The following is a 24,122-nucleotide window of genomic DNA, read 5'->3' on the forward strand; positions in this document are numbered from 1 at the left end:
TTCACTTTCTTGTCATTCATGTGTTCACTGAGGTAGCACTTTTAATTTCCTTCAAAAACATTTTCTTTGCATTCACAATTTGGCTATTTGGCACAAGAGGACTAGCTTTCTGCCTATCTTGGCTTTCGACATACCTTACTCATGAAGCTTAATCATTCTAGTTTTTTATTTAAAGTGAGAGATGTGCAACTCTTCCTTTCACTTGAATACTTAAGAGGCCATTGCAGGGTCATTAATTGGCTTAATTTCAATATCGTGTCTCAGGGAACAGGGAGACTTAAAGAAGGGGGTGGAGATAACAGCTGGTTGGCAGAGCACTCAGAACACACACACACAATTTGTTAAGTTCCCTTTCTTACATAGGCAAGATTGTAGTGCCCCAAAATAATTACAACAGTAACGTCAAAGATCACTGATCACAGATACAGTGATAATGATAATGAAAATGTTTGACATATTGTGAGAATTACCAAAATGTGACACAGAGAGATGAGGTGAACACATGCTTTCAGAAAAATGGCACCAACAGACTTGCTTGACACAGGGTTGCCACAAATCTTCAATTTGTAAAAAATGCATTGTCTGCAAAGTACAATAAAGCAAAGCATAATGAAACGAAGTGTACCTGTACTTTCTTCCTGGGTGAAAAGGTGTGACTAAAGTTAGTTGAAATCCTTGATTTAGAGAAAAAGACAGTTCTAATGACCCTAAACTATAGTCAAGGAGAGAATATAAACATGGATCACATATTGAACATACTCATGAAGTCTGAATTGGAGCAGTACCTGCTTCCCATAACCTGAAGTAGATTCAGCCAATCTCAGCAAGGTCTTAGGTATATTACTACAATGAGTTAAGGCCTTGGTTCTCTTCTGCATTCATCTGAGGTGCATTAGCATTGATAAACAAGTTATGATATGGCAAATTTACCTTTATTTTTTGAGGATCTAAACCGTTCAGCAACTCTGTAAAGGCCTGTGCGGCACTGCGGCAACGCTGCTCCAATAAGGCCATATAGCCATCTTGAATTAAGCTTCTCAGCATTTTCATTATATTAGCAAAATCCTGGAAAAAAGAAATTCTATTTCAGTAACCTGAATCTACACGTTTTTAATTTAAAACTTAAGATGCCAAGTTCATAGTAATATTTTATAACTAACGATAAAATGTTTAAATCAATACCCAAACTACCCTTATTCATCATATTCGTTTTTCAGCACCACACTTTTAAAGTGAAAATGAAAAGCTACTGCTTTACCGTCCTAATTGCGACACCTCTTCTGTTGCCTGTGACAAAGATGGCTCATTTTACACTACATGGTACTAAGCCTCACTTGCTCTCCAGACTAAACAGACAGTATTTTTAACAATATATATGAAAAACACTAGCCATCATTTAAATAAGTAAATTGTTTGGGAGTAGAATAATTAGACACTTAAGAACATACAATCAATATTCTGATCACTACCAGATTTTAACAACTGCCATCCTACTCTGAAACAAACCTTAATTCTAAGCAAGAAATAAATATTGTAATTGTTAACTGTACTCCTGCCTAACATACATTTGAATATAACTAGATAAAATTACTGGGAGAGATAACAATAGGTAAAATGCAAAAGGAATAACATAAGGAATAAAAAATAAATACAAAATTGCTATCATGTACCCTTAAAGTGAGAAAAACTTTGTAATTTGAATACACATTATAATCTGAATTCATATTTTAGTGACATGGGAATAGCTGTAAGTCACCAAAGTTCCACAAAGATTGGAGAGGCAAGGCTAGACATTAAGCCTAAAATCTCCTCACTCCTTGCTATACGTGTGCGCCATTCAAAGGGGCAGCAAATGCAAATATGTATGTTGTATTCCTCACCGTTCCTAACAATGAAGATCCAAAAGGAGGCCCCACTGCACAAATCACAGAGGAAAAAGCGGTTTGGTTACCCATTAACAAAAGGCTTCTGCTGGCTTTTTTTTTTTTTTTTTTTTTTTGAGATGGAGTCTCGCTCTGTTGTCTAGGCTGGAGTGCAGTGGCAGATCTCGGCTCACTGCAACCTCCGCCTCGGGGTTCAAGTGATTCTCCTGCCTCATCCTCCTGGGTAGCTAGGACTACAGGTGCGCGCCACCACACCCAGCTAATTTTTTGTATTTTTACTAGAGATGGGGTTTCGCCATGTTGGCCAGGATGGTTTCAATCTCTTGACCTCATGATCCGCCTGCCTCGGCCTCCCAAAGTGCTGGGATTACAGGCGTGAGCCCCTGCACCTGGCCTCTGCTGGCTTTTGAACCAATGAATCAAAGTTTGGCAGAACGCTCCCCAGAATATGCATGGAAAAGAGCAGCTCTCACAAAAACTTAAAAGCTCGATGACAGCCATACTTGTTTCAAGATAAGAACTTGAAGTTATAAATGATGATGTGCTAGCCCTACAAATACTAGTTATTAGCCTTGCATAAACTCAATTTTAATCTTGTTCTCATTCTTTTTCTTTCTTCTTTAAAAGAGACAGGGCTCCCAAACTAGTGAGAGGCTTAAAAAAGAAAACAAAAGAAAATAATAAATAAATAAGACAGGGCCTTCCTATGTTGCCCAGGCTGGAGTGCAGTGGTTAATCCTCTCACCTCAGCCTCCTGAGGAGCTGGGACTACAGACACATGCCACTATGCCGAGCTTTCTTTATCAGTCTAGAAATCAGATCCATACAGCCTCATGCTTTCATTGGAAGTCACTTCCCTCAATACAACATAAATGATCTGTCCTGAAAGCTCCAGCAGAGCATGCCGAAATCATATCACTGCACACCCAATCTCTCTCACTCCTCAGCATACGGAGAGAGCCTCAATCAAACTGTGTTGAATGAACAAACAGAGGCTCAAAAACAGCTATCATATTTATTTAAATAGTCTTTTCATCTTCACAGGCTGTCATCTATTTAAGTATTTCATGGTTTTTAGAGTCAGTAAAAATCAATGTAAAAAGACATAATTTAAAATCTCCAACTTTAAGAAATTCTCAAAAATGCTTTTAAGCAAATGATTAGGAATCTATTTTAGTTCTTTGTAAAATATCTGTTATGTATACCTAAAAAAAGATCCACATGTTTTGAAAGGAGTATTCTATTCAGTGTTAATGTATATTTTCCATCATGAAGTAACATAAAAAGAATTTTATATACAACATTATCGGATTAAGTTAAATCATTTAAAGAATGAAAGTTTGCCCTCTAATGATTTTAGAGTAAGTACAATGAAACTGTGTTTAAATCTTTTAAAAATATTTAAAGTTAATATTACTGTTAACTCTTTGAGAAGCAAATAATTCCACAGTGCTAATCATTAGTTAAACCTCTAGCTAACATAATTATCAAGTTAATATTTAAATTAGTGATAGATTGGATTCTTAGCAGTCATAGATATTAAATGATATGTCTATAACAGCTGGGTGCAATAGCTCACACCTGTAATCCCAAACTTTAAGAAGATTGCTTGAGGCCAGGAGTTTGAAACCAACCTGGACAACACAGTGAGACCCCATCTCTACAAAACTACAATATAATACAATAATTATATAAAAAAATCTTAGAGATGTACATGATTAGAACTTTATTCATGTGAACAATGTTTTGTTCAAAGAGTTTTGCTTTTTCCATTGGAAAAGCTTCTCCATTACCTGCTGTGCAGCTCTGGAAGATTTAGAAAATTGTTTCTCCAAGATGTTCTTCAAATCTGCTGGTAAAGTCAATGGTGAACTAGAACTAAAAGAAAAAAAGCATTTTTTAAAATCATTTTAAAATAAAAGTTCTACTCATATAAAGAAAAAATAGGGCCAGGCACAGTGGCTCATACCTATAATCCCAGCACTTTGGGAGGCCGAGGTGGGTGGATCACCTGAGGTTAGGTGTTTGAGACCAGCCTGACCAACATGGTGAAACTCTGTCTCTACTAAAAATACAAAAATTAGCCTGGTGTGGTGGTGCACGCCCATAATCCCAGCTACTTGGGAGGCTGAGGCAGGAGAATTGCTTGAGCCCAGGACCAAGATCTTACCACTGCACTCCAGCCTGGGCGACAGAGCAAGACTCCATCTAAAAAAAAAAAAGAAAGAAAAAATACAGAATCTGAATATTAGTTCGCTCTCATCCCTCCAATGTGACAGAAGAAAAAAATACATTTACTGGCCATGTAAAATACTGAGTAAATGGTGAGCCATACAAGTTGGCCGTTCTTTGGGGGGAATTGGCATTTTGGCAATATTTCTATTAGAAATCTCTAAATCCGATGTAATCTCAATAAACATTCCTATAAAATCAGAGGTGGAGGGAAACCAGATGAATTGATTGTAAAGATGATATGGAAAATAGCTTTTGAAAAAAGAGAAAAATTAAGGGGTATTTGCCTTGATCTGCAGTCACTAGTAACAACATGGTCCTAAAACAATAAATGTGCCCAATAAACAGTGCAAAGATGTTCAATGTGATGGGAAAATCTAATAATGAGATATAAGCATTTCAGAAAGTCTGACTCCCTAAGTTGGTGAGGGTAAGAAAATCTGAGGCACTCGATGTGGAGTTTTCTGAAAGCACTTCTGACATCCAACGTGTAGATTTTTTCCAATACCAAATATTGTCATTTTTCCATATCAATTCAACTGTCCAACACAAAATGAGTGTGCAATAATGCAATTCAGTTCTGATACTAACTTCCAGAGTTAGCGCAGACCTCACAGGGTAAAGAATCAGTCCCACCAGACTGCCCTCACTTCAGCTGCAAGTGGGGTGCACAGGTCACCCACACTCCTGCCCTGCTGACTACAAGAGGGTTCCCATGAGTCCCTCTTCAGTCTCACTAGAAAAACAATGGAACTCAAGGAAGTGCTTACTATTACCAATTTATTATAAAGGATATAACTCACAAACAGCCAAGAGGACGAGATGCATAGGAAGGTTGGGGGGTGCGAGGAGCTTCATGCTCCCCTTGTGGCATGCCACTTTCCCAGCACATCAATGTGTTCGTCAACCCAGAAGCTCCCCATGCCCTCTTTTAAGGACTTTACTAAGGTTTCATTATGTAGGTATGCAGGTACAATTAAATCAACCACTGGCCATTGATTGGTGCCTAACCTCAATTTCCAGCCCCCCTCCTCTCCTTGGAGGTCAGGTATGAGGCTGAAAGTCTTAACCCTCTAATCAGGTGCTTGGTCTTTCCAGTGACGAGACCTCCTCCCGAACTATCTGAGGCACTACCTTGAGTCACCTCATTAGCATAAACTCAAGTACATGGAAAGGGGCTCACGATGAGTAACAAAATACACTCCTATCATTCAGGAAATGCCATGGGTTTTGGGAGCTCTGTACCAGGAACTGGGACAAATACCAAATATATATATTTTTTTATTATACCACACCCTCCTGTAGATTAGTCGGAGTGTGAACAGTGCCCATTTTCTGAGAGAACAATTTGGCAATATCTGTCAAAGTTAAAATTACATATCCCCTTTGATACAGCAATCCCACTACAGAAACAACTTCTATACATTATTTACAAAGTATTTATTGTAAATATACATGAACAGGTGCACAAAGGTGCATGTGCAAGGATGTTTGAAGTACCGTCTGATTTATCCCTCTCAAAGGAAAGAAAGAAGAAAAAGAGAGAGAGATGGAGAGAGGGATAGAAAGTGAGGGAGGAAAAGAGGAACGAAGAGCCTAAATGCACAAAAATGGGGGATACAGCCATATTACAAAATACTGTGCAGCAAATGAAGAATGGAAGAGCTCTGTGTTCTGAACATGGGAAGAAACACAAGGTATTTTGTAAAAGACAAAAAGCAAGCCGTAGGCCAGAGTCATTCTAATAATAATGAAAATGATGGTGATAACAGTAATGACTGAAGTACACTGAAGATTCACTATGTTCCAGGGCTCTAAGTGTTTTACGTGGTTATCCCATTTAATGAAGAAATAGTCCCATATGGTAGATATTACCTAATAAGGAGTGTTCAGTTTGAAAAGTGAAACAAAATATCAGAAAAATAAATTTTTAAAAAATAAAACAGGTTAAAATTACAACTCTGCATTTAAAAAATTACCATATATGAAGATCTGGTTTCTTTAGGGGTACAGGGGTGGGCAGGGAAGAAGACTCATGATTTTTCTATCAAATAATAGAAAAACATAGTAATAACGCTATATCCTTGCTTTGTATTTAATTTTTGTAGCAGCATCCAAAAATGGTCATTTTTGAAAAGAAATGAGACTTCACTGATTTTTTTTTAATGTTTTGATATTCAAATCATTTCCCCTGAAGCATCGATCATGGATTCAGATTAAGAAATGGAGAAGAAATTGAAAACCAGTGTATTGTGGCAGACATGGCTTTGCTGTTTCTCCAACATCACTTTAATTCACTTCATAAACTTCTGTATTAAAAGACTTACAATTTCACATTGTAATCAATTTATATCTTGTTGTCAATGGGGTGTTAACAATAAAGATAGGGGGCAAGGCCAGGCACACGCCTGCAATCCCAGCACTCTGGGAGGCCAAGGCAGAAGGATCACTTGAGGCCAGGAGTTCAAGACCAGCCTGGGCAACAGAGCAAGACCCTGTCTCTAAAAAAAATTTAGTTTTAGTTATTGAGTCATGGTGATGTGCACCATAGTAGCAGTAGTAGTCCTGGCTACTTGGGAGCTGAGGCAGAAAGAATCACTTGAGTCCAGGAGTTCAAGGCTGCAGTGAGCTAGGGTCACACCACTACACCGCAGCCTAAGTGATAGAGCAAGACCCTATCTCAAAAAAAAAAAAAAACAAAAAAAAAAGATAGGAGGCAATTAATTACTGTTAATTTTCATGGGGATGTTTGATAGAATTCATTTTAGAAGTAGTCAGAATTCATTAGGAAGGATTTTCCTCTAACAATAATTACTCAAAAGGGCATCTGAAATATGCATACCCATGTCTGTGTATGCAGAGTAAGTTTCCCAATAGTCATGAAACTGTTAACAGTGTATTCCTGGAGGAGGCCTTAGAGAAGGGACTGCAGGAGGGGTCAAGTGAGGTGAGCAGGGAAGGAGGCTTCATGTGCACCTTATATCTCTCTTAATGCTTTTTCCTTTTAGAGTACATATTCTGGAATTTAAGAAATTAATATGGAAATATTTCATATTATATGACTTTCAGAAGTCAATATATTAATATCCAGGATTAATAATCCTTTAGCCAAAGATTATCCTTTCCTAAAGATATGCTTTTGATATTTGAAAGAGATTTTGGTAGTCATTATAATGCATACATTAAAGTAGCTAATACTCGAAAAACAATTTTTTTTTCCTTTTCCTTGGGAAGAGTATGCTAGGGGGAAACAAACATACCTTAGAGAAAAAACATACCTGAACTTCTCTGATTCATTGTTTCGAGATTTTTGTTTTCCTTTATGTTTTGGAGGCTGACCTGTGAACACAAAAGTATTTGTTCCTAAAATCTGTACATAAAAATCTACAAGCCTGAGAGTAAAACTATTTTTAAAATATAAATTGGAGTAAGAAAACGGAAGCAGCAATGTGGTACGTGAGTGTACTACAAAACGGTAAGCCAAAAAAGAAGCTACTGATGATATTTTTCTATATATAATAAATTATTAAACATAATCAATTATTAAAGATCAATTATAATAGTGATCATTATGATTTAGGTCTACCATAGACACAGAGAGATACAGGAGATAACTCCTGTTCTCAGATAGTTTATAATCAGGTGGGGTGAAAAGACACATCACTTCAGTAGTTAAACAACAATCATCCTTACGAAGAAAATACTGTGTTGTTATTGACATATTAATTCCATAGTCAGTAATATCTCTCACAACTCACAAAACGGAAAAATCACTTAAGCTGAAGTGGTTGAGAAAAATGTTAGTGAGGATATGGCATTTGTGTTCAGTTTTGAGGAAGAAGCACGATTTGGATAGAATGGCCTGAACCCAAGAGTACAGAGTTCATTTCAGAAGCACTAAGTAAACCTGTGTGATTTCAAGACCTCAAAAAGGGTGGAAGGCTGGAAAAGGACTGCAAAGGCAGGCTGAGGTGAGTGTTTACAGACCCTTAGCTTCAGATCCAGCTCGTGAGCCCAGGTTTATTCTGCTGGCAGGAGTAGGAAACCATTGCATATTTTTGGGCAGGGAGAGCCATGCTCAGAGCTGTGTAGAAGAACTGGTATGGCAGGAGGAGCAGGGTGCATCTGATGAAGGTTTAAGGGGAGGGCACAGAGACAAGTCAGAGCCAATGTAATAAGGAGGGAATGAGAGCCTGGGCTTTGGTGGCCTCAGAAAACAAAAGCAGCTTTTGGAAAGGTAGAAGAATTCTAGTTTGATTTCCATTCTGTGACCTTGGACAAAACTACTTAACCTTAATCCTGGAACCTCAGTTTCTTCCCCTGTATGTAAATGCTGAAGGGTGGACAGAATTTATTTAATTAAATGATAATAATGGCCTGAGAAATATCAAGAAATTAAAAGCTATCTTCCAAAAGCTGTTGGAACTGCATCAGGTAGGACAACTGCCTGAGTTTCCCCTCCTATCATTACGCAAATGTTCTAACCAAATGGAAATGCTCAATACTAAGTAGCTGTATCTATGGAACTAACTGAGCCTGAGCGAACATGGAGCTGCAGGTCACAAAAAATAGAAATGGCTGCTAGAAGCAAAACCATGGAAAGAAAAACCAACCACCCAACAAACAAGAGAAGGGAAAAGAGAGGATCACTAACTAAAAAATTAACAATCTCACCTGAAGAATCCTGGAAGGAACACTACCAGGCTTGAGGTCAGTCACTGTTATGTGTGACCACAACCTTAAGCCATCAAGAAAACCTGTATTTTCCTAAATTCCGTGTTAAAAGGCAGGGAAGCATGTAGTATACTTTAGAAAGATTTTCATCAAACTCTGGTGGTATTAAGATTCAGAAATAAATGAAACACAAAAATATTCACTTCTCCAGAACCTTCATCTCCAAATGATGCCAAGTAATGAGGTTCTGCGGTGTCGGTGTTTACTAGATATGTAAATAAATACATGCACTGAGCGCACACAACTCAAAACAAATGAGACTTAGCCTACAGCACTGTTATGGTCTGGAAATCTGTGTCCCCGACAAGATTCACATGTTGAAAACCAAATCCTCAAGGCGATGGTAATAGGAAGTGGAATTTTTGGGAGGAATCAGGTCATGAGGCTATCCCCTCATGAATGGGATTAGTGCCCTTATAAGAAGAGACCCCAGGCTGGGCGTGGTGGCACATGCCTGCAATCCCAGCACTTCGGGAGGCCAAGGCGAGAGGATTGCTTGAAGCCAAGATTTCGAGACCAGCCTGGCCAGCATGGCAAAACCTTGTCTCTACTAAAAATACAAAAATTAGCCTGGTGTGGTAGTGCATGCCTGTAATCCCAGCTACTCAGGAGGCTGAGGCAGGAGGATTGCTTGAACCCAGGAGGCAGAGGCTGCAGTGAGCCCAGATCATGCCACTGAACTCCAGCCTGGGCAACAGAGCAAGACCCTGTCTCAAAAAAAAAAAAAAAAAAAAAGAAAAAGAAAAGAGACCCCAGAGGGCTGTCTTGCTCCTTCTACATGAGAACACGGCAAAAAGATGGCCATCTGTGAACCGAGAAGAGGACCCTCAGCAGACATTGAATCTGTTGACATCATGATGATGAATTTCCCAGCTTCTGGAAATGTGAGAAATAAATGCTTGTTGCTTATAAGCTAACTAGTTTATGGTATTTTTTTTTTTTTTTTTTTTTTTTTTTTAAGACAGAATCTTGCTCTGTCGCCCAGGCTGGAGTGCAGTGGCGCAATCTCGGCTCACTGCAAGCTCCACCTCCCAGGTTCACGCCATTCTCCTGCCTCAGCCTCTCCGAGTAGCTGGGACTACAGGCACCTGCCACCACGCCCGGCTAATTTTTTTGTATTTTTAGTAGAGACGGGGTTTCACCGTGGTCTCGATCTCCTGACCTCGTGATCCGCCCGCCTCGGCCTCCCAAAGTGCTGGGATTACAAGCGTGAGCCACTGCGCCCGGCCAGTTTATGGTATTTTTGTTATAGCAGCATCTGTTCTCAATATGGGTGACATCACCCCCAATAGGGTGAAAATTAGTTATTGGGAGATAAAATCAATTCCTTTTATACATAAAGCGCAGATGCACATATGGTACATAAACAGCTATTAAAATTTTATGGGGGAGAACGATTAGATTTAAAAAGGTCTAAACAGGCTCCTAGCAGGTGGGAGGAAGGGAGGCAATAATAAACTTTCAATAATGAGAAACAACAGCCTAAAAAAAATTAAGAAGCAGACCAAAAAGAGCTATGTACTTCATCTTTTCCTTTCCTTTTATTTAAATTTCCAAAATTACATTCACTAAATAATATGAAGACTGAGCATTGATTTCAAATAAATATTCAATATTTTCTCAACATAGAAGCATTATAAAGGAGAACAAGAGTGGATATAAGCAAGGTTTGTGCAAACTGTAGGGCTTCCAAATTTACGAGACATTATATTAACTTGGCAACAACTGATATAAAAACAATACTCACTTGATGGTGGTGAAAATTCAGGATGACAGTCACAATCATCTACCTTCAACGCCTCATCCGCCACCTGCCAATGAAATTAGTGAGACTTTAAAAAAAAAAAAAACCCAGCCATAAAGAGTTCAATAGCTATATAAAAGAATTTAGAATAGAATAGGATAGAATTCACCCAAGCAGCTAAAATATGCAGCTGGTTATTAAGCCTAAATGTATAAACAAGCAAACAAAATGATAACTAATGATAAGGATCATGATATGCAATGACAAATTCTTGAATGACAATTCTATTTCTGTTGCCTAGCACGATGCCTGACATGACAATTGTTCGATAATGTCTGAATTAACACTATCACATCTGTACATAAAAATCTACAAGCCTGAGAGTAAAACTATTTTTAAAATATAAATTGGAGTAAGAAAACAGAAGCAGCAATGTGGTATGTGAGTGTAACTACAAAACGGTAAGCCAAAAAAGAAGCTACTGATGATATTTTTCTATATATAATAAATTATTAAATATAATCAATTATTAAAGATCAATTATAATAGTGATTATTATGATTTAGGTCTACCATAGATACAGAGAGATACAGGAGATAACTCCTGTTCTCAGATAGTTTACAATCAGATGGGGTGAAAAGACACATCACTTCAGTAAACAACAATCATCCTTACGAAGAAAAGAAAATACGGTGTTGTTATTGACATATAAATTGCATAGTCAGTAATATCTCTCACAACTCATAAAAGGGAAAAATCACTTAAGCTGGAGTGGTTAAGAAAAATGTTAGTGAGGATATAGCATTTGTGTTTGGTTTTGAGGAAGAAGTACGATTTGGATAGAATAGCCTGAACCCAAGAGTAGAGTTCATTTCGGAAGCACTAAGTAAACCTGTGTGATTTCAAGACCTCAAAAAGGGTGGAAGGCTGGAAAAGGGCTGCTAAGGCAGGTTAGGGTGAGTGTTTACAGACCCTTAGCTTCAGATGCTCAATACAATTCCAGATCCAGCTGGAAATGCTCAGTATAAACTCCTCTCCCTAACTGAACACAGTCTCTTAGAAATTTTCAGTACTATCAACAAGAGGACTTTTCCAACAAGTGAAGGGAGAAGATACAAAGAGAAGTGGCAAAATGGTTATTTTTAAAAATATGCTGAAAACACATAAATGTGATTTCAAAAGAAATTCTGTGACTTTCAAGTATTATTTATGTAGTTGTATGAGATACTCAGATTATTAAAAAGAGAATCATTCTTTCGGTAACAATAGGCAAAAAGGGTTCAAATTGCCAAAAATTTGGTTTCTATTACCACCAAAATATTACTGTAAAAATATGAGACTATCTATACTTGAAAACAACTGTAGTTTTCAATGGAGCTTACCTTTAGATTCTGATTACCACCGTTGGCCATTTCGTGATTAATTTTTCTGAAATCTCTTTCCCTCTCCACAAAGTTAAGTGAAGTAGTAAATACAGGTGCTGATAAACTCCTAGGTGTGTAGGCCCTAAGTGGGGAAAAAAAGGAATTATTATATATTTTTTAAAAGTTATCCTTTGAATGAACAGGTTGCAGCAATCACAGCCTTTTTTCCTTTAAAGCAAGGTATTATTGTTTTAAAAAGATTTCCTACCTGTGAGATGGGGCTTTATACATAAACATTATTTTATATTTGGTATTAAACTCAAAGAACAGTTCTGGGTGCAGTGGCTCACGCCTGTAATTCCAGCACTTTGGGAGCCCAGGGTGGGTGGATCAGCTAAGGTCAGGAGTTCAAGACCAGCCTGGCCAACATGGTGAGACTCCGTCTCTACCAAAAATACAAAAATTAGCCAGGTGTGGTGGCATGTGCCTATAATCCCAGCGACTAGGGAGGCTGAGGCAAGAGACCTGCTTGAACCCAGTAGGCGGAGGTTGCAGTGACCCAAGATCGTGCCACTGCACTCCAGCCTAGGTGACAGAGGGAGACTGTGTCTCAAAAAAAAAAGAACAGTTCAAAAAAAAGCATTCTGGGTTCTAACATTTAAATATCAGCTGGGCACGGTGGCTCAGGCTGGGCGCAGTGGCTCACTCCTGTAATCTCAGCACTTTGGGAGGCCAAGGCAGGCAGATCACTTGAGGTCAGGAGATCGAGATCAGTCTGGCCAACATGGTGAAACCTCATCTCTACCAATATTACAAAAATTAGCAGGGCGTGGTGGCAGCCGCCTGTGGTCCCAGCTACTCAAGAGGCTGAGGCAGGAGAATCGCTTGAACCCGGGAGGCAGAGGTTGCAGTGAGCCGAGATCACAACACTGCACTCCAGCCTGGGTGACAGAGTGAGACTCCATCTCAAAAAAATTAAAAAAAAAAAAATACCTATGTCCTTGTGTTAAATTTAAATATCCTAATTTAAGTTAAATTAGGATACTAAAATTAAATTTAAAGCCTCCACAGCCAATTTCTTTCTGTCTGCATGTTCAGCATGCTACAGAATAAGCAGCTTTAGTATCCCAGACATCTGAACAAGCATGCAGAAAAACAATTAATCTGTTTTAATTGCCAAATAAGCAAAGGTAGAACCCTGGCTGCGACTGTTTTCTTGTGAGCATACTCAAGCCTATCTGTTGCCTATTTCTAATAGGAAGTATCTTAGCCTTTGAAAGACATCAGGAAGCTGGAAGTATTAGGTTGGTGCAAAAGTAATTGTGGTTTTTGCCATAGATGTTTCCAAGACAGAGGTGAAGGGCACAGGGCACAGGCTATGTCCTAGCTCTGTGCTGCCAGGAGTTTCATGGCCAAACTGGTCCCATTCAAGCATAGTAATGTCCAATTAACATTTCACCCCTCTTTTCCCACAGGATTAGGCTACTGAGCTTATATCTATATGGTTCACTAAAACAGCAAAATACATCTGACAACTTACAGGTCACCTGATAACACAGACACTTAAAAAACTACCTCTCTTCCTTCGCATCTCCAACTTTACTGTGGTTGCTATTAGCTCCTAAAGCGTCAAACATAAGTGATTCTTAAATTCATGGAGCAAAGCCATTCCTAGTAGCAGCTACTGACCTGCTATTAACTTACCTGTTTTCATAAAAGGCTTTAATTGGATCCTTATTTGCTGTTCGACCTATAAAAGTCAATCACACACACATACACATAGTAATCAATGGATTGGCAACATAGACTTTAAAAGATTTTCAAATTTACTTTAAGCTGATAGTAAGGAACCTCAAATTTAGAAAACTGAAAAGTAAATCTAAGCAATTTTACATTTCTAGATGTCTTTAGTTTTAGGATGGTGTCAACAAAATGTTACACAAACTTTGTCTGACATTCCATCACACGTGATCATTGACGAGATGACAGCAATATGTAAATCTGAATCAGAGGTGGTACCTGTCTTCAAGGAGCTCACAATCTTATTACATAATCATGTTATGATGGATAACAACATCTGCCGGTCAAACAGAGCTGTTCAGCTCAGCTTTGTACAACCCGAAGAAGAAAAAGCAGGAAAGACTCATACACTAAAAATGTAAACTAAGGGACTTTCAGGCATTGGAGAAAGCAAAAAGACTTAGGAGAGAAAACAAGGACAGAATAAAAATCTACAACTTGTAGCCTGCACGGCCAATTTCTGCTATATATATAAAAAACTATATATATCTATGTTCAGCACACTACAGAATTAGCACAAATGGTGCAGAAACATCAAGCAGCTCTACTGAAGGGTCTTTTTAGGAAATAACTTCAGTAATGAAGGAAATATTTTAAAATAATTTTGTTTCAAAAAGCTTTTATTTTATTCAAAATTTCTGAAAGGGATTTTTTTTTCTACAGAGGAATAAATAATAACAATTTGGTTGCTGTCTGTTTCAAATAAAAAGTACAAATCATTTATAATTACTTAATGGATAACATGTAACTCTACACAGAAATGAAAAACTCAAGTGCCATGACCAAGATAACATGATAAAGATAAATCATCTGAGGATTGATCTGTGGTCCTCTGTTAATCCAAGAAACCCACCCTCCAAAGCTTGAAAGGGAATTAAGACTGTAACCAAAAGAATCTTAGGTGAAATACCTTGTAGGTCTTCTATTTGTTTTTGTAACTTTACATGCTGCTGAATTAGATCCTTGATTCCCTCAGGGTCATTTTTACAGAGTTTTTGAGCTTTTATGTTTGCTTGCAGGGCCCAGTCATATTCCCCCAGCATAGAAAGAGCATCACAATAACGATAATGACCCTGTTCCAAAAAGATAAATTTAGTTTTTTCTCAAAAATATGCTTAAGTTAAAGAAAACAGGTAAGGAAAAATATTTTGCTTGAAAACTGATCATTACTTAAAATATTAGATTAGGTCCCTACCAATGAAAAATAAATGTAAAATGTTAATGCCTCAGGAAATAAAATTACCTAATGAGCTAAGTGAAAAGTTATAAATACACAAATAATCACAATAACTAAGGATCAATATTTTTGCTTAAGAAATTTCTGTACCCCCAGCAAAGAGTTCAACTTTTGTTATATTTTGCTAACAGAGAATATAATAATTTTCTGCCAGATAAAGTAAAAAATGTCATTCATTATAAACAACTTCATGTTTTTAAAATATTTGAAGGCAGTAACAATCTCTAAGTCATCGTCTTTCCTACACTTGGAAATGGAGAAGTTTTTAGAGCTGGATGGAACCATCGGCCTGTGCCGTGGTTTTCCGATACTTCCGAAGAGTGCAGACAGATGGGGGATGTGCTCAGGCTAGATCTTCCATCCAGCCGTCTCCCCTTCACTCAGCTTTCCATTGTTATCTCTAAGTGCAGCTCCTGGCTTTAAGAAACCAAAAACCAGGGATTTACATTTAATTCCAATGATAAGGGTTTTTGGCTACAGAACCAAAATCTTTGCTGGCCCATTTACATACTCTGGAAATCTTCTATATTAAGTATAAACTTTTTAATCTACAAAGCTAACAGTACCAAAACCTGAAGCTAACTGAACCAACCCTGCTTCTAGCTCCTCCCAAACCAAATTCCCATTTTAGGCACAGTACTACTCGCAAGGTGATTTACTAGTGAAAGAGGCTAGAGGCTAGAAACTGGCCTAATATCACACTTAAGTGACTTAAGAGGCAAACCAAAGAACCCTGATTTTTATGACACCTGGTCCATAGCTCTTTCCTCTTCACTACACATTTCACAAAGAACACTGTGATTCAATGAAAATCTAGGAGAAATTATAAAATAAAAAAAACAACCTTTCAAGAAGGATCAGCTTTTCACTACAAGAAGCCAGAAACAATTACAGGGGTATGTGTTCATGCAGGTTTACCATAAGTAATCCTGCTCTGGGGTACCGTGTGGCTCTAAAGGTTCTGGAGATTTTTAGGCAGACTATTTGGGCTTAGCTCAGACTCCAATTCATATGGCATTTCATTAAGCTCTGTTTTGCTGAAAGGGTATAGGCCATGCTTCCTGACACCTAAGGTGTAAGAAGACAAAGGGATCTCTCAGATAGGCTACAAGGTCAAATCCTATCCCCTAAGCATTTACGGACTTCAAAGTTTAAATAACTGCATTAAAAAAAACCCACAGCTAGCATAAGAAATAATGATAATCATAAACCAAACCTACTAAATTTGTACAGAACTTTATTTCTTTCTCTTTTCTCCATACTTTTCTCACCTTTCATTGGATCCTTTTCCCTGAACGCTATAAAACATAATGTAACTCCTGTTAGTTGAGAAGAGTTAATTCAGACCTCCCCGCTGAAGTTGTTTCAACGAAGCTTAAATTAAAGGTATCTCAGTTTCTTAAACCCAATTACAATAAAAAGGTCTTTTCACTATCTCATTCTCTATCACACATGTGGAAATTCCCTATTGCTCATCTCTCTAGTCTCCCCTCACTTAAGAGGGCATCATGTTCCCACTTCTCACAGTAACAGCAGGACTGTCAGTTCCAGGGCTCCACCCCAACAATGGACGGCAGGGTGGAAGTGTGGCTGTGACCCAGGAGACTGGCCAATTGAAATGCACTACTTTCTAGGTCAAAGCAATAAATCCACAGGTGGGCACATGACTCAATCAGAATCAGTCTGAGGCATCCCTAAGGTCTACTGTACACACACTGAGAGAGGTTCTCCTTTCCCTAGAATTAACAGCTACTCATGACATCAGTTTGCAGATCCCACTACATGGTAAAAGTCTTTTAAAAATAAAGCCAAGAGAGCCTACACTCTAACCTCGACTTCTGACCAAAATGGAGTAATAAGGACTTGATTTTTCCCTCCTACCTAAAACAAAGACAAAAGATACGAAACCACAGCTTGCAAGACATTGAAAACAAGGCAACAAAAGAGAGTATGAAAAACATATAAAGTAAGCGCTGTGATTGCTCCTGCTTACTGACAAGAATGTCTCTAAGCCAGAGCATGGGAAGAGAAAACCTAGGCAGAGACTGGCAGCCTCTCTCAGTTAAGCAGAGAGGCGGAAGTACAGGGGACCAAGGCAGCTGAGTTCACAGAGCAGAGGACCAGAGAAGAGAAAGCTGCACACAGGGAGAACTCCAGAGGGACCCCTTGAGTCTTCAGCTAAGTACTGATCAGCACATCCCTGGGGGACAACGGTCCACAGCCAGGGAAAGAACAACCTGAAAGGCTAACAGGGAACAAGAGCCGGAACTGAAACAAATCAGGAATAATTCCTGTTCCTATCAACAAGAGTGAAAAACACCATAATTCATGGGGTGAATTCTCTGCTTCAAGTAGAGTACTCAGAAAAGTTTTGCTTCAGTAGTGGGGAAAAAATTAGCCCTAGATTAAATGCCACTATAGTCCCACCTAAAAAAATCTTAAAACCTTGAAGAATTAAAATTGTTTCTAAGTAGGCCGGGCGCGGTGGCTCAAGCCTGTAATCCCAGCACTTTGGGAGGCCGAGGCGGGCGGATCACGAGGTCAGGAGATCGAGACCATCCTGGCTAACACAGTGAAACCCCATCTCTACTAAAAATACAAAAAATTAGCCGGACATGTTGGCGGGCGCCTGTAGTCCCAGCTACTCGGGAGGCTGAGGCAGGAGAATGGCATGAACCCGGGAGGCGGAGCTTGCAGTGAGCCGAGATCGCGCCATTGCACTCCCGCCTGAGAGACAGAGCAAGACTCCGTCTCAAAAAAAAAAAAAAAAAAAAAAAAATTGTTTCTAAGTAACTTTACTGCAACCCAAAACAAAGATCAAGAATATTTAAAGAAAAACAAGAATATCCAGCACCAAACAAGGTAAAATTCACAATATCTGGCATCCATCTACAATTACCAGGTGTGCAAAGAAGGAAAATGACCTACAATGAACAGCAAAATAAACCTACTGAAAACAACCCACAAACGACACAGACTAGTAGACAAGGACACTGAAATACTTATTATAACTATCCCCTACGTGTTCAAGAGGTTAAAGATGGAATATGTTAAAGACATGAAATATGCAAGAAAGACCCAAATTTAACCTCTAGAGATGAAAACTATAGCATTTAAGATGAAAAGTACATTGGATGGAAATAAACGCAGATAAAACACTGCAGAAGAAAAGATGGGTGAGCTTGAAGACATAACAAGAGAATACATGCAAAAATCAAACAGAGAGAGAGGGAAGCTAGAAAAAAGACTAAACATGAAGCTGACAAATGGGAGGCAAAGTTGAGAAAATGAAAGAAAAATGTGTACAAATCTGGATCCAACGATTCCTGAAGCTAACCCCTAGACTTTTCAGTTACATGAGCCAATTAATTCCCTTTTCTACTTAAGTCAAATCTGAGTTCAGTTTCTGTCATTCACAACAAAAGTCCTAAATGTGCCCCTCAAAATTTAAATGTTCTTGAGGACATTTCTGAGGTTATTAGTTTGTATCTTATATGATATAGATCAAAACACAATGCTCACAGACATGCACAAACATATCTGTTGAGGCTAATAAAAATTCTCACTCTTCAAGACAAATGACTCATTCTTTCTAAATCCTGAAAGTAAGTCTAGAGACAGGTGGCAATGTACTAATCTTCCTCATTAAGAAGGGAAAAAATGTCCCACTCTCACATAGAAATCTACAGAATACATTCCTCTAACACACTTACATCTTAGAGGTATGACTCCATAGACTCAGGCTCATAATTAATTCTAAAGTAAGGCAATCTTATACAAGTAAACATACCCTGTATGATCTACTTTTGCTTCTGAAGTTATCCTTCAATAAGCATTCTTTTCTGGTATTTAAAAAAAAAGAAAAATAACCTAGTTACGTAGTTACCAAATTTTTTAAATACTTACTAGTGGTTATATGTTTTTATCTATACAAATATTTCTGCAATCATATGACACATCACCAATACAAGGCAATGAAAGAGAGTATCCCCTAAGAGGAGATGTTTGGACACCACCAAACATTCCAATTAAAAAAAAAAGTGAATATTTTGTTTATGAAACTAAGCCAGGAACAAGTATTCTCCACAAAGTTCTCAAAATAATTGCTAAAGTTTTTTTCTTTTTTCTTTTTTTTTCTGAAGTGGTGCAATCATAGCTCTCTGCAGCCTCAACTTCCTGGGCTCAGGTGATTATCCCACCTTAGCCTCTCAAGTAGCTGGGACTATAGGCATATGCCACCATGCCCAACTAATTTTTTATATTTTTTGTAAAGATGTGGTTTTGCCATGTTGCCCAGGCTGGTCTTGAACTCAAGGGATCTGCCCGTCCTGCCCTCCCAAAGTGCTGAGATTACAGGAGTGAGCTCCAGGTCTTCAAAAAGTTTTAATAACTGTTTTTCTTAATTGATAATATATTAAAATAGCAGGAAGCATTTCTGGAAAACCAGTATCACGGTTTGGGTTTCAGTATTTGGAATTCTATCATTCATTCATTCTACAAATATTGATATAGCACCTGTCAAATGCCAGGTTCAAGGATCAGCAAAGATTTTGTTTCAAGCAAAAGAATGACTCATAATGAAAATACCAACAAACTGGTCACTCTTAAACAGAATCACTATCCAGTGCTGGATTCTAAATCCAGTTTTGTCTTTTATTTGTGACGACACCTTGCAAAAATCACTCTACCTCTCTGGGACTCAATTTCTTCATGTGTAAAATAAGGCATTTAAAAAATGATTCTAAAATCTGGATGCAGAAGTCCACCTGGGGAATTTTACAATCTCCACACTCCTAGATACATTCCTAGGCCACCTGAATCACAATTTGGGGGAAAAGTGAAGAAATCTGTCTTTTAAACAAGGTCTCCTGGCTGACTTTTCCCTTTTACTTTATACCCTGCTATATTCTATTTTTCTTTTTAATCATGTGATATTTATAATATAAAGGAAAGTTCATTTTAAAAAATTAAACAAAATAAACTCTTACAATTAATCTAATGAAGGCTATCCGCAGAGCAGTAATGAAAGTATCAAATTAGATTAAATTCTCTAAGGCCTTAAAATTCTGATTCTACTTGCACTAGCTTTTTTTAAATTATGTAAAACCAGGAATGAAGTATGAAATACATGTGCCTTTCTGTATCTTATTTAAAGCTCCACTTAAAAAAAACAATTTATTTATTTTTATTTTTTATTTTTTATTTTTTTTAGATGGAGTCTCGCTCTGTCACCCAGACTGGAATGCATCTCAGCTCACTGTAACCTCCACCTCCTGGGTTGAAGTGATTCTCCTGCCTCAGCCTCCTGAGTAGCTAGAACTACAGGAATGCACCACAACATCCAGTTAATTTTTTTGTATTTTTTTGTAGAGACGGGGTTTCACATGTTGGCCAGGCTGGTCTCGGAACTCCAGACCTCAAGTGATCTGCCTGCCTCGGCCTCCTGAAGTGCTAGGATTACAGGTGTGAGCCATCATGCCTGGCATCTAAAGCTTCACTTAAAAAAAAAATGGAGATTTTTATAATTTAGGAAAATACAGAAACTAATACACAGATACCCAGAATTAACTGTTAACATTTTGTTATATTTGCTTCCAATTTTTAAATGAAATAAATAAAACTATTTCTGATGATACAGATATGGCTGAAATCTCCTTTGTACCCTCTCCAATCTCCTTTCCCTCTCTTACTGCCCAGAAGCAAACACTATGATGAACTCAATAGATATTTTTCCAGCCTACGTTTTACTGACTTTTTCATTTAACACTTTTTAAAATCCATAAATGTTGATAAGCCAGCTAATTCAACTGCAATCTACTATTTGATTCATTCAATCACTAAGTCAACAATTATTTACTAATGAGTGCCTGCTAAGTGTCAGGCAGCTTGTCAGACAGTCTGGATTCAAGAGTGAAGTGAACCAAACACCAAAAAAATCTTTCCTTGTGGAGCTCATATTATACTGGAAGACACAAAATAACCACTATAACTCAAACAGTAGATATAATATATTCAATAATGGTAAGTCCTAAGAAGAAAAAAGCAGGGAAAGAAGATAAGAAATGCGTAGGAAGTGAGGTGTTTGGCATTTTAGTACTGTGGCCAAGGAATGTTTCACTGAGAAGAGTCCTTTCAAAATCGACTGAAAGGAAATAAGGGGGCTGGCCAACACTCCAGGGAAAGGCATTCTAGGCAAAGGGAAGGGCAAGTACAAAGTGGAAGTGGGCCTGGCATGTGAACCAGGGACAGAGCAGGAGGAATGAGGTTGGAGAAACAAGTGTTCAAGATGGGGATAGATCACACAGGTCAGAGTAAAAACTCTGATCAAGTGAAAATACCACATTTATCTGCTGCTTTATCAATAGACATGTAGGTATTTGCAGTTGTATGCCATTAAAACAATGCTGCAATGACCAACCTTGTATATCAAACCATGCGCACATTTGCAAGAAATTTTCTAGAGTACACACACTCAGAATCAAGTAACTGTGGAGTCTGTCTATCATAGTGCTCCCTGAGTTGGTTGTAAGCAATCACACTCCCACCAGTTTACTGGGGCTTCCTGTTACTACACATACCTACCAACACAGGACTATCAGCCTCTTTAATTTCTGCCAATCTGAAGGACTCAAAAATATGACATTGTAATATTTACTCACATAGTGGGTTCTGTGTGGCCCTCTATTCTGCACTATTGGTTTCATTTTTTAATCTGTGTACCAAATCCCTACAATTTTAATTACTAGGAAATGGAAATAGTTTCTTATTTCTATTGGCCATTCAGGATTACTCTTCTGTGAAATGCTTACTTGTTCTACTGACCCATTTTCTATGGGGTTATTTACTTTAGGAATTAAGTGCATATTCCAGCTATAAATCCTACCAGTTACATATGTGGCAAATTATCTCCTCTCAAACTACTATTTCATCTATGGTGTCTTTTGACATACACAAGTTTTTAAGTTTGATATAGCCAAATATATCAAGATGGTTGTCTTCACTGCTGATTTGTGCACTGTGTGTTAAGAAATCTTTTCCTGCCTCCTATAAAGACAGCCTGCTATAGTTCCTCCCCAGTTTTAAGTCATTTTTCACATTCAGGCACACCCACCCAGAATACGCAGAGATGACCTCTCAATCACTAAGGCACCCTGAAGACTCAAGATGCCCACAGGCCGCCTGTCCTCACGCACAGCCTGTCACTGCTGTGGCTGGGTCCCCACGCTGATCATGGATCTGATGACTCTCCTTTCACATTCTGGAGCTCTATGTAATTTCATATAGCATTTTTATGAAAAACACACCCTATAAACAGATCTTTCACAATGTTGTATGGCATTATTTGCTCAATGTAAAATATAAAAGAAACCTACCTTTGGCCAAGTGTTCTTCAGAATAGTGGCTCTCTTTCCATCACCGAGTGCATTTCTAAAAAGAAAAACAATCAAGTATTTAAAAATTTTCACTCTTTTATAGTAAAAGTATTATACCTTGCATATGTGTACTTTGTGAATTTTCCATGTATATTATCTAGTCAAAAGATAATTTTAATTTAAAAAATCCATATAATATACGTCCATTATAGGAAATTTGGAAAATACAGAAAAATAAAACAAAGGGAAAAAGTCACCCAGAGTTACAATACAACTACCCAGGAATAACTACTTTTAATATTTCTGAAGTATTTCTTGTGCATATCGACATCGTACCTATGCATAGCATTCTTTTTTTTTTTTTGAGACAGTGTCTCGCTCTGTCGCCCAGGCTGGAGTGCAGTGGCGTGATCTTGGCTCAGTGCAACCTCTGCCTCCCGGGTTCAAGTGATTCTCCTGCCTCAGCCTCCCGAGTAGCTGGGATTACAGGCACATGCCAGCACACCCAGCTAATTTTTTGAATTTTTAGTAGGGACGGGGTTTCACCGTGTTAGCCACGATGGTCTCGATCTCCTGACCTCATGATCCACCCGCCTTGGCCTCCCAAAGTGCTGGGATTACAGGTGTGAGCCACCACGCCCAGCCTATAACATTCTCATTTGTATGTTTTTCTGTACTATTTCTGCATGTCAGTAAGACTTCCCAAATGTATCACTACCAGGTCTTTCACACAACATTAGTTAAGCTACACTGAACAGAGCACGGAAGCTAGACCATAAGACCCGGCTTAGGTCTAATTTAATCACTAATTTTCTTGGGGATATTAGGGAGTTATTAACATCTCTGGGCCCATTTTTCTCATCTGTAAAATGTGAATAATTCTGTTCTACCTGTTCTGAGGTAGATATTAAATTAGATACTACATTATTAAATGTACTTTCATAACCTATCAAGTACTAACAGATCTATACCACAGTCTATCAGTTTCCTGGCTTCCTTATCTTCAATGACTTTCACCTCTAGCCCAACTCAGCCACCCATCACTGCACCCCTGGAACTTAGGGTATTCAAACTCAAAACTATTCAAACTTCAAACTGTTCAATCACTAATTCAGGTATCCAACTGTCACTATAACCTTGCTTATCCCATTTAACTTGTTCAACTGTTCCTATCTCCTCAGGGTACCCAACTCACTGACTTATCCACCTTCTTTTTTCAACATAGATTAATATTTGCTGGTTCATCATTTCACATTCATATTTATGCTAATTCATCATCACTCTTAAAGAGATTACAAGGAAGAACAAAACTAGATAACTTATACTACCAGATATCAATACCTACTAAAAGGTTACGTACAAAAAAAAAAAAAAAAAACCAACTAGATAAGGATAGACAACCTAACCAACAAAATAGAATAAAGAAACTAGAAATGGATTCTTACACATAATCACCTGATTCTTGACAAAGGTGATACTGTAGTACATGGAGAAAATATACTCTTTTAATAAATGGTGCTGGGTCAATTGGACATCAGTATCTTTTTTCTTTTCTTTTTTTTGAAATAAGGTCTCACTCTGTCACCCAGGCTGGAGTGCAGTGCCAGTCCCTCTCACTACAGCCTTGACATCACAGGCTCAAGCACTCCTCCCAGTTCAGCCTCCTGAGTAGCTGGGAATATAGGCACGTGCCATCATGCCTAGCTAATTTCTGGCTAATTTTTGAATTTTTTTGTAGAGACACGGTCCCACTAT

At 38.1% G+C, this 24,122-nt stretch overlaps 1 protein-coding gene and 1 long non-coding RNA gene across 18 annotated transcripts in view; one reads left to right on the top strand and one right to left on the bottom strand.

Moving 5' to 3' along the window:
• LOC134736654 (uncharacterized) overlaps positions 1 to 24,122 on the top strand; it is a 99,071-nt gene that overhangs the window by 73,593 nt on the left and 1,356 nt on the right. The gene's annotated exons all lie outside the window — the stretch shown is intronic.
• Positions 1 to 24,122, bottom strand: part of TTC3 (tetratricopeptide repeat domain 3) — a 124,995-nt gene that overhangs the window by 66,451 nt on the left and 34,422 nt on the right. For 15 of the 17 annotated variants that reach the window (XM_055279656.2, XM_055279655.2, XM_063639263.1 and 12 more), the window contains 8 exons: positions 22,368 to 22,422; positions 14,668 to 14,830; positions 13,662 to 13,707; positions 11,976 to 12,099; positions 10,597 to 10,660; positions 7,394 to 7,454; positions 3,677 to 3,761; positions 931 to 1,065 (listed from right to left, as the gene is read on the bottom strand). In XM_055279656.2, the coding sequence (XP_055135631.2) occupies positions 931 to 1,065; positions 3,677 to 3,761; positions 7,394 to 7,454; positions 10,597 to 10,660; positions 11,976 to 12,099; positions 13,662 to 13,707; positions 14,668 to 14,830; positions 22,368 to 22,422 (733 nt within the window). Of the gene's footprint in view, positions 1 to 930; positions 1,066 to 3,676; positions 3,762 to 7,393; positions 7,455 to 10,596; positions 10,661 to 11,975; positions 12,100 to 13,661; positions 13,708 to 14,667; positions 14,831 to 15,912; positions 15,931 to 22,367; positions 22,423 to 24,122 lie in introns of those variants that run through there. The other 2 variants (XM_063639258.1, XM_055279665.2) reach the window with 2 other exon arrangements.

The sequence above is a fragment of the Symphalangus syndactylus genome, chromosome 5 (assembly GCF_028878055.3).
Source record: "Symphalangus syndactylus isolate Jambi chromosome 5, NHGRI_mSymSyn1-v2.1_pri, whole genome shotgun sequence".
In the NCBI taxonomy this organism is placed as follows: Eukaryota; Metazoa; Chordata; class Mammalia; order Primates; family Hylobatidae; genus Symphalangus; species Symphalangus syndactylus.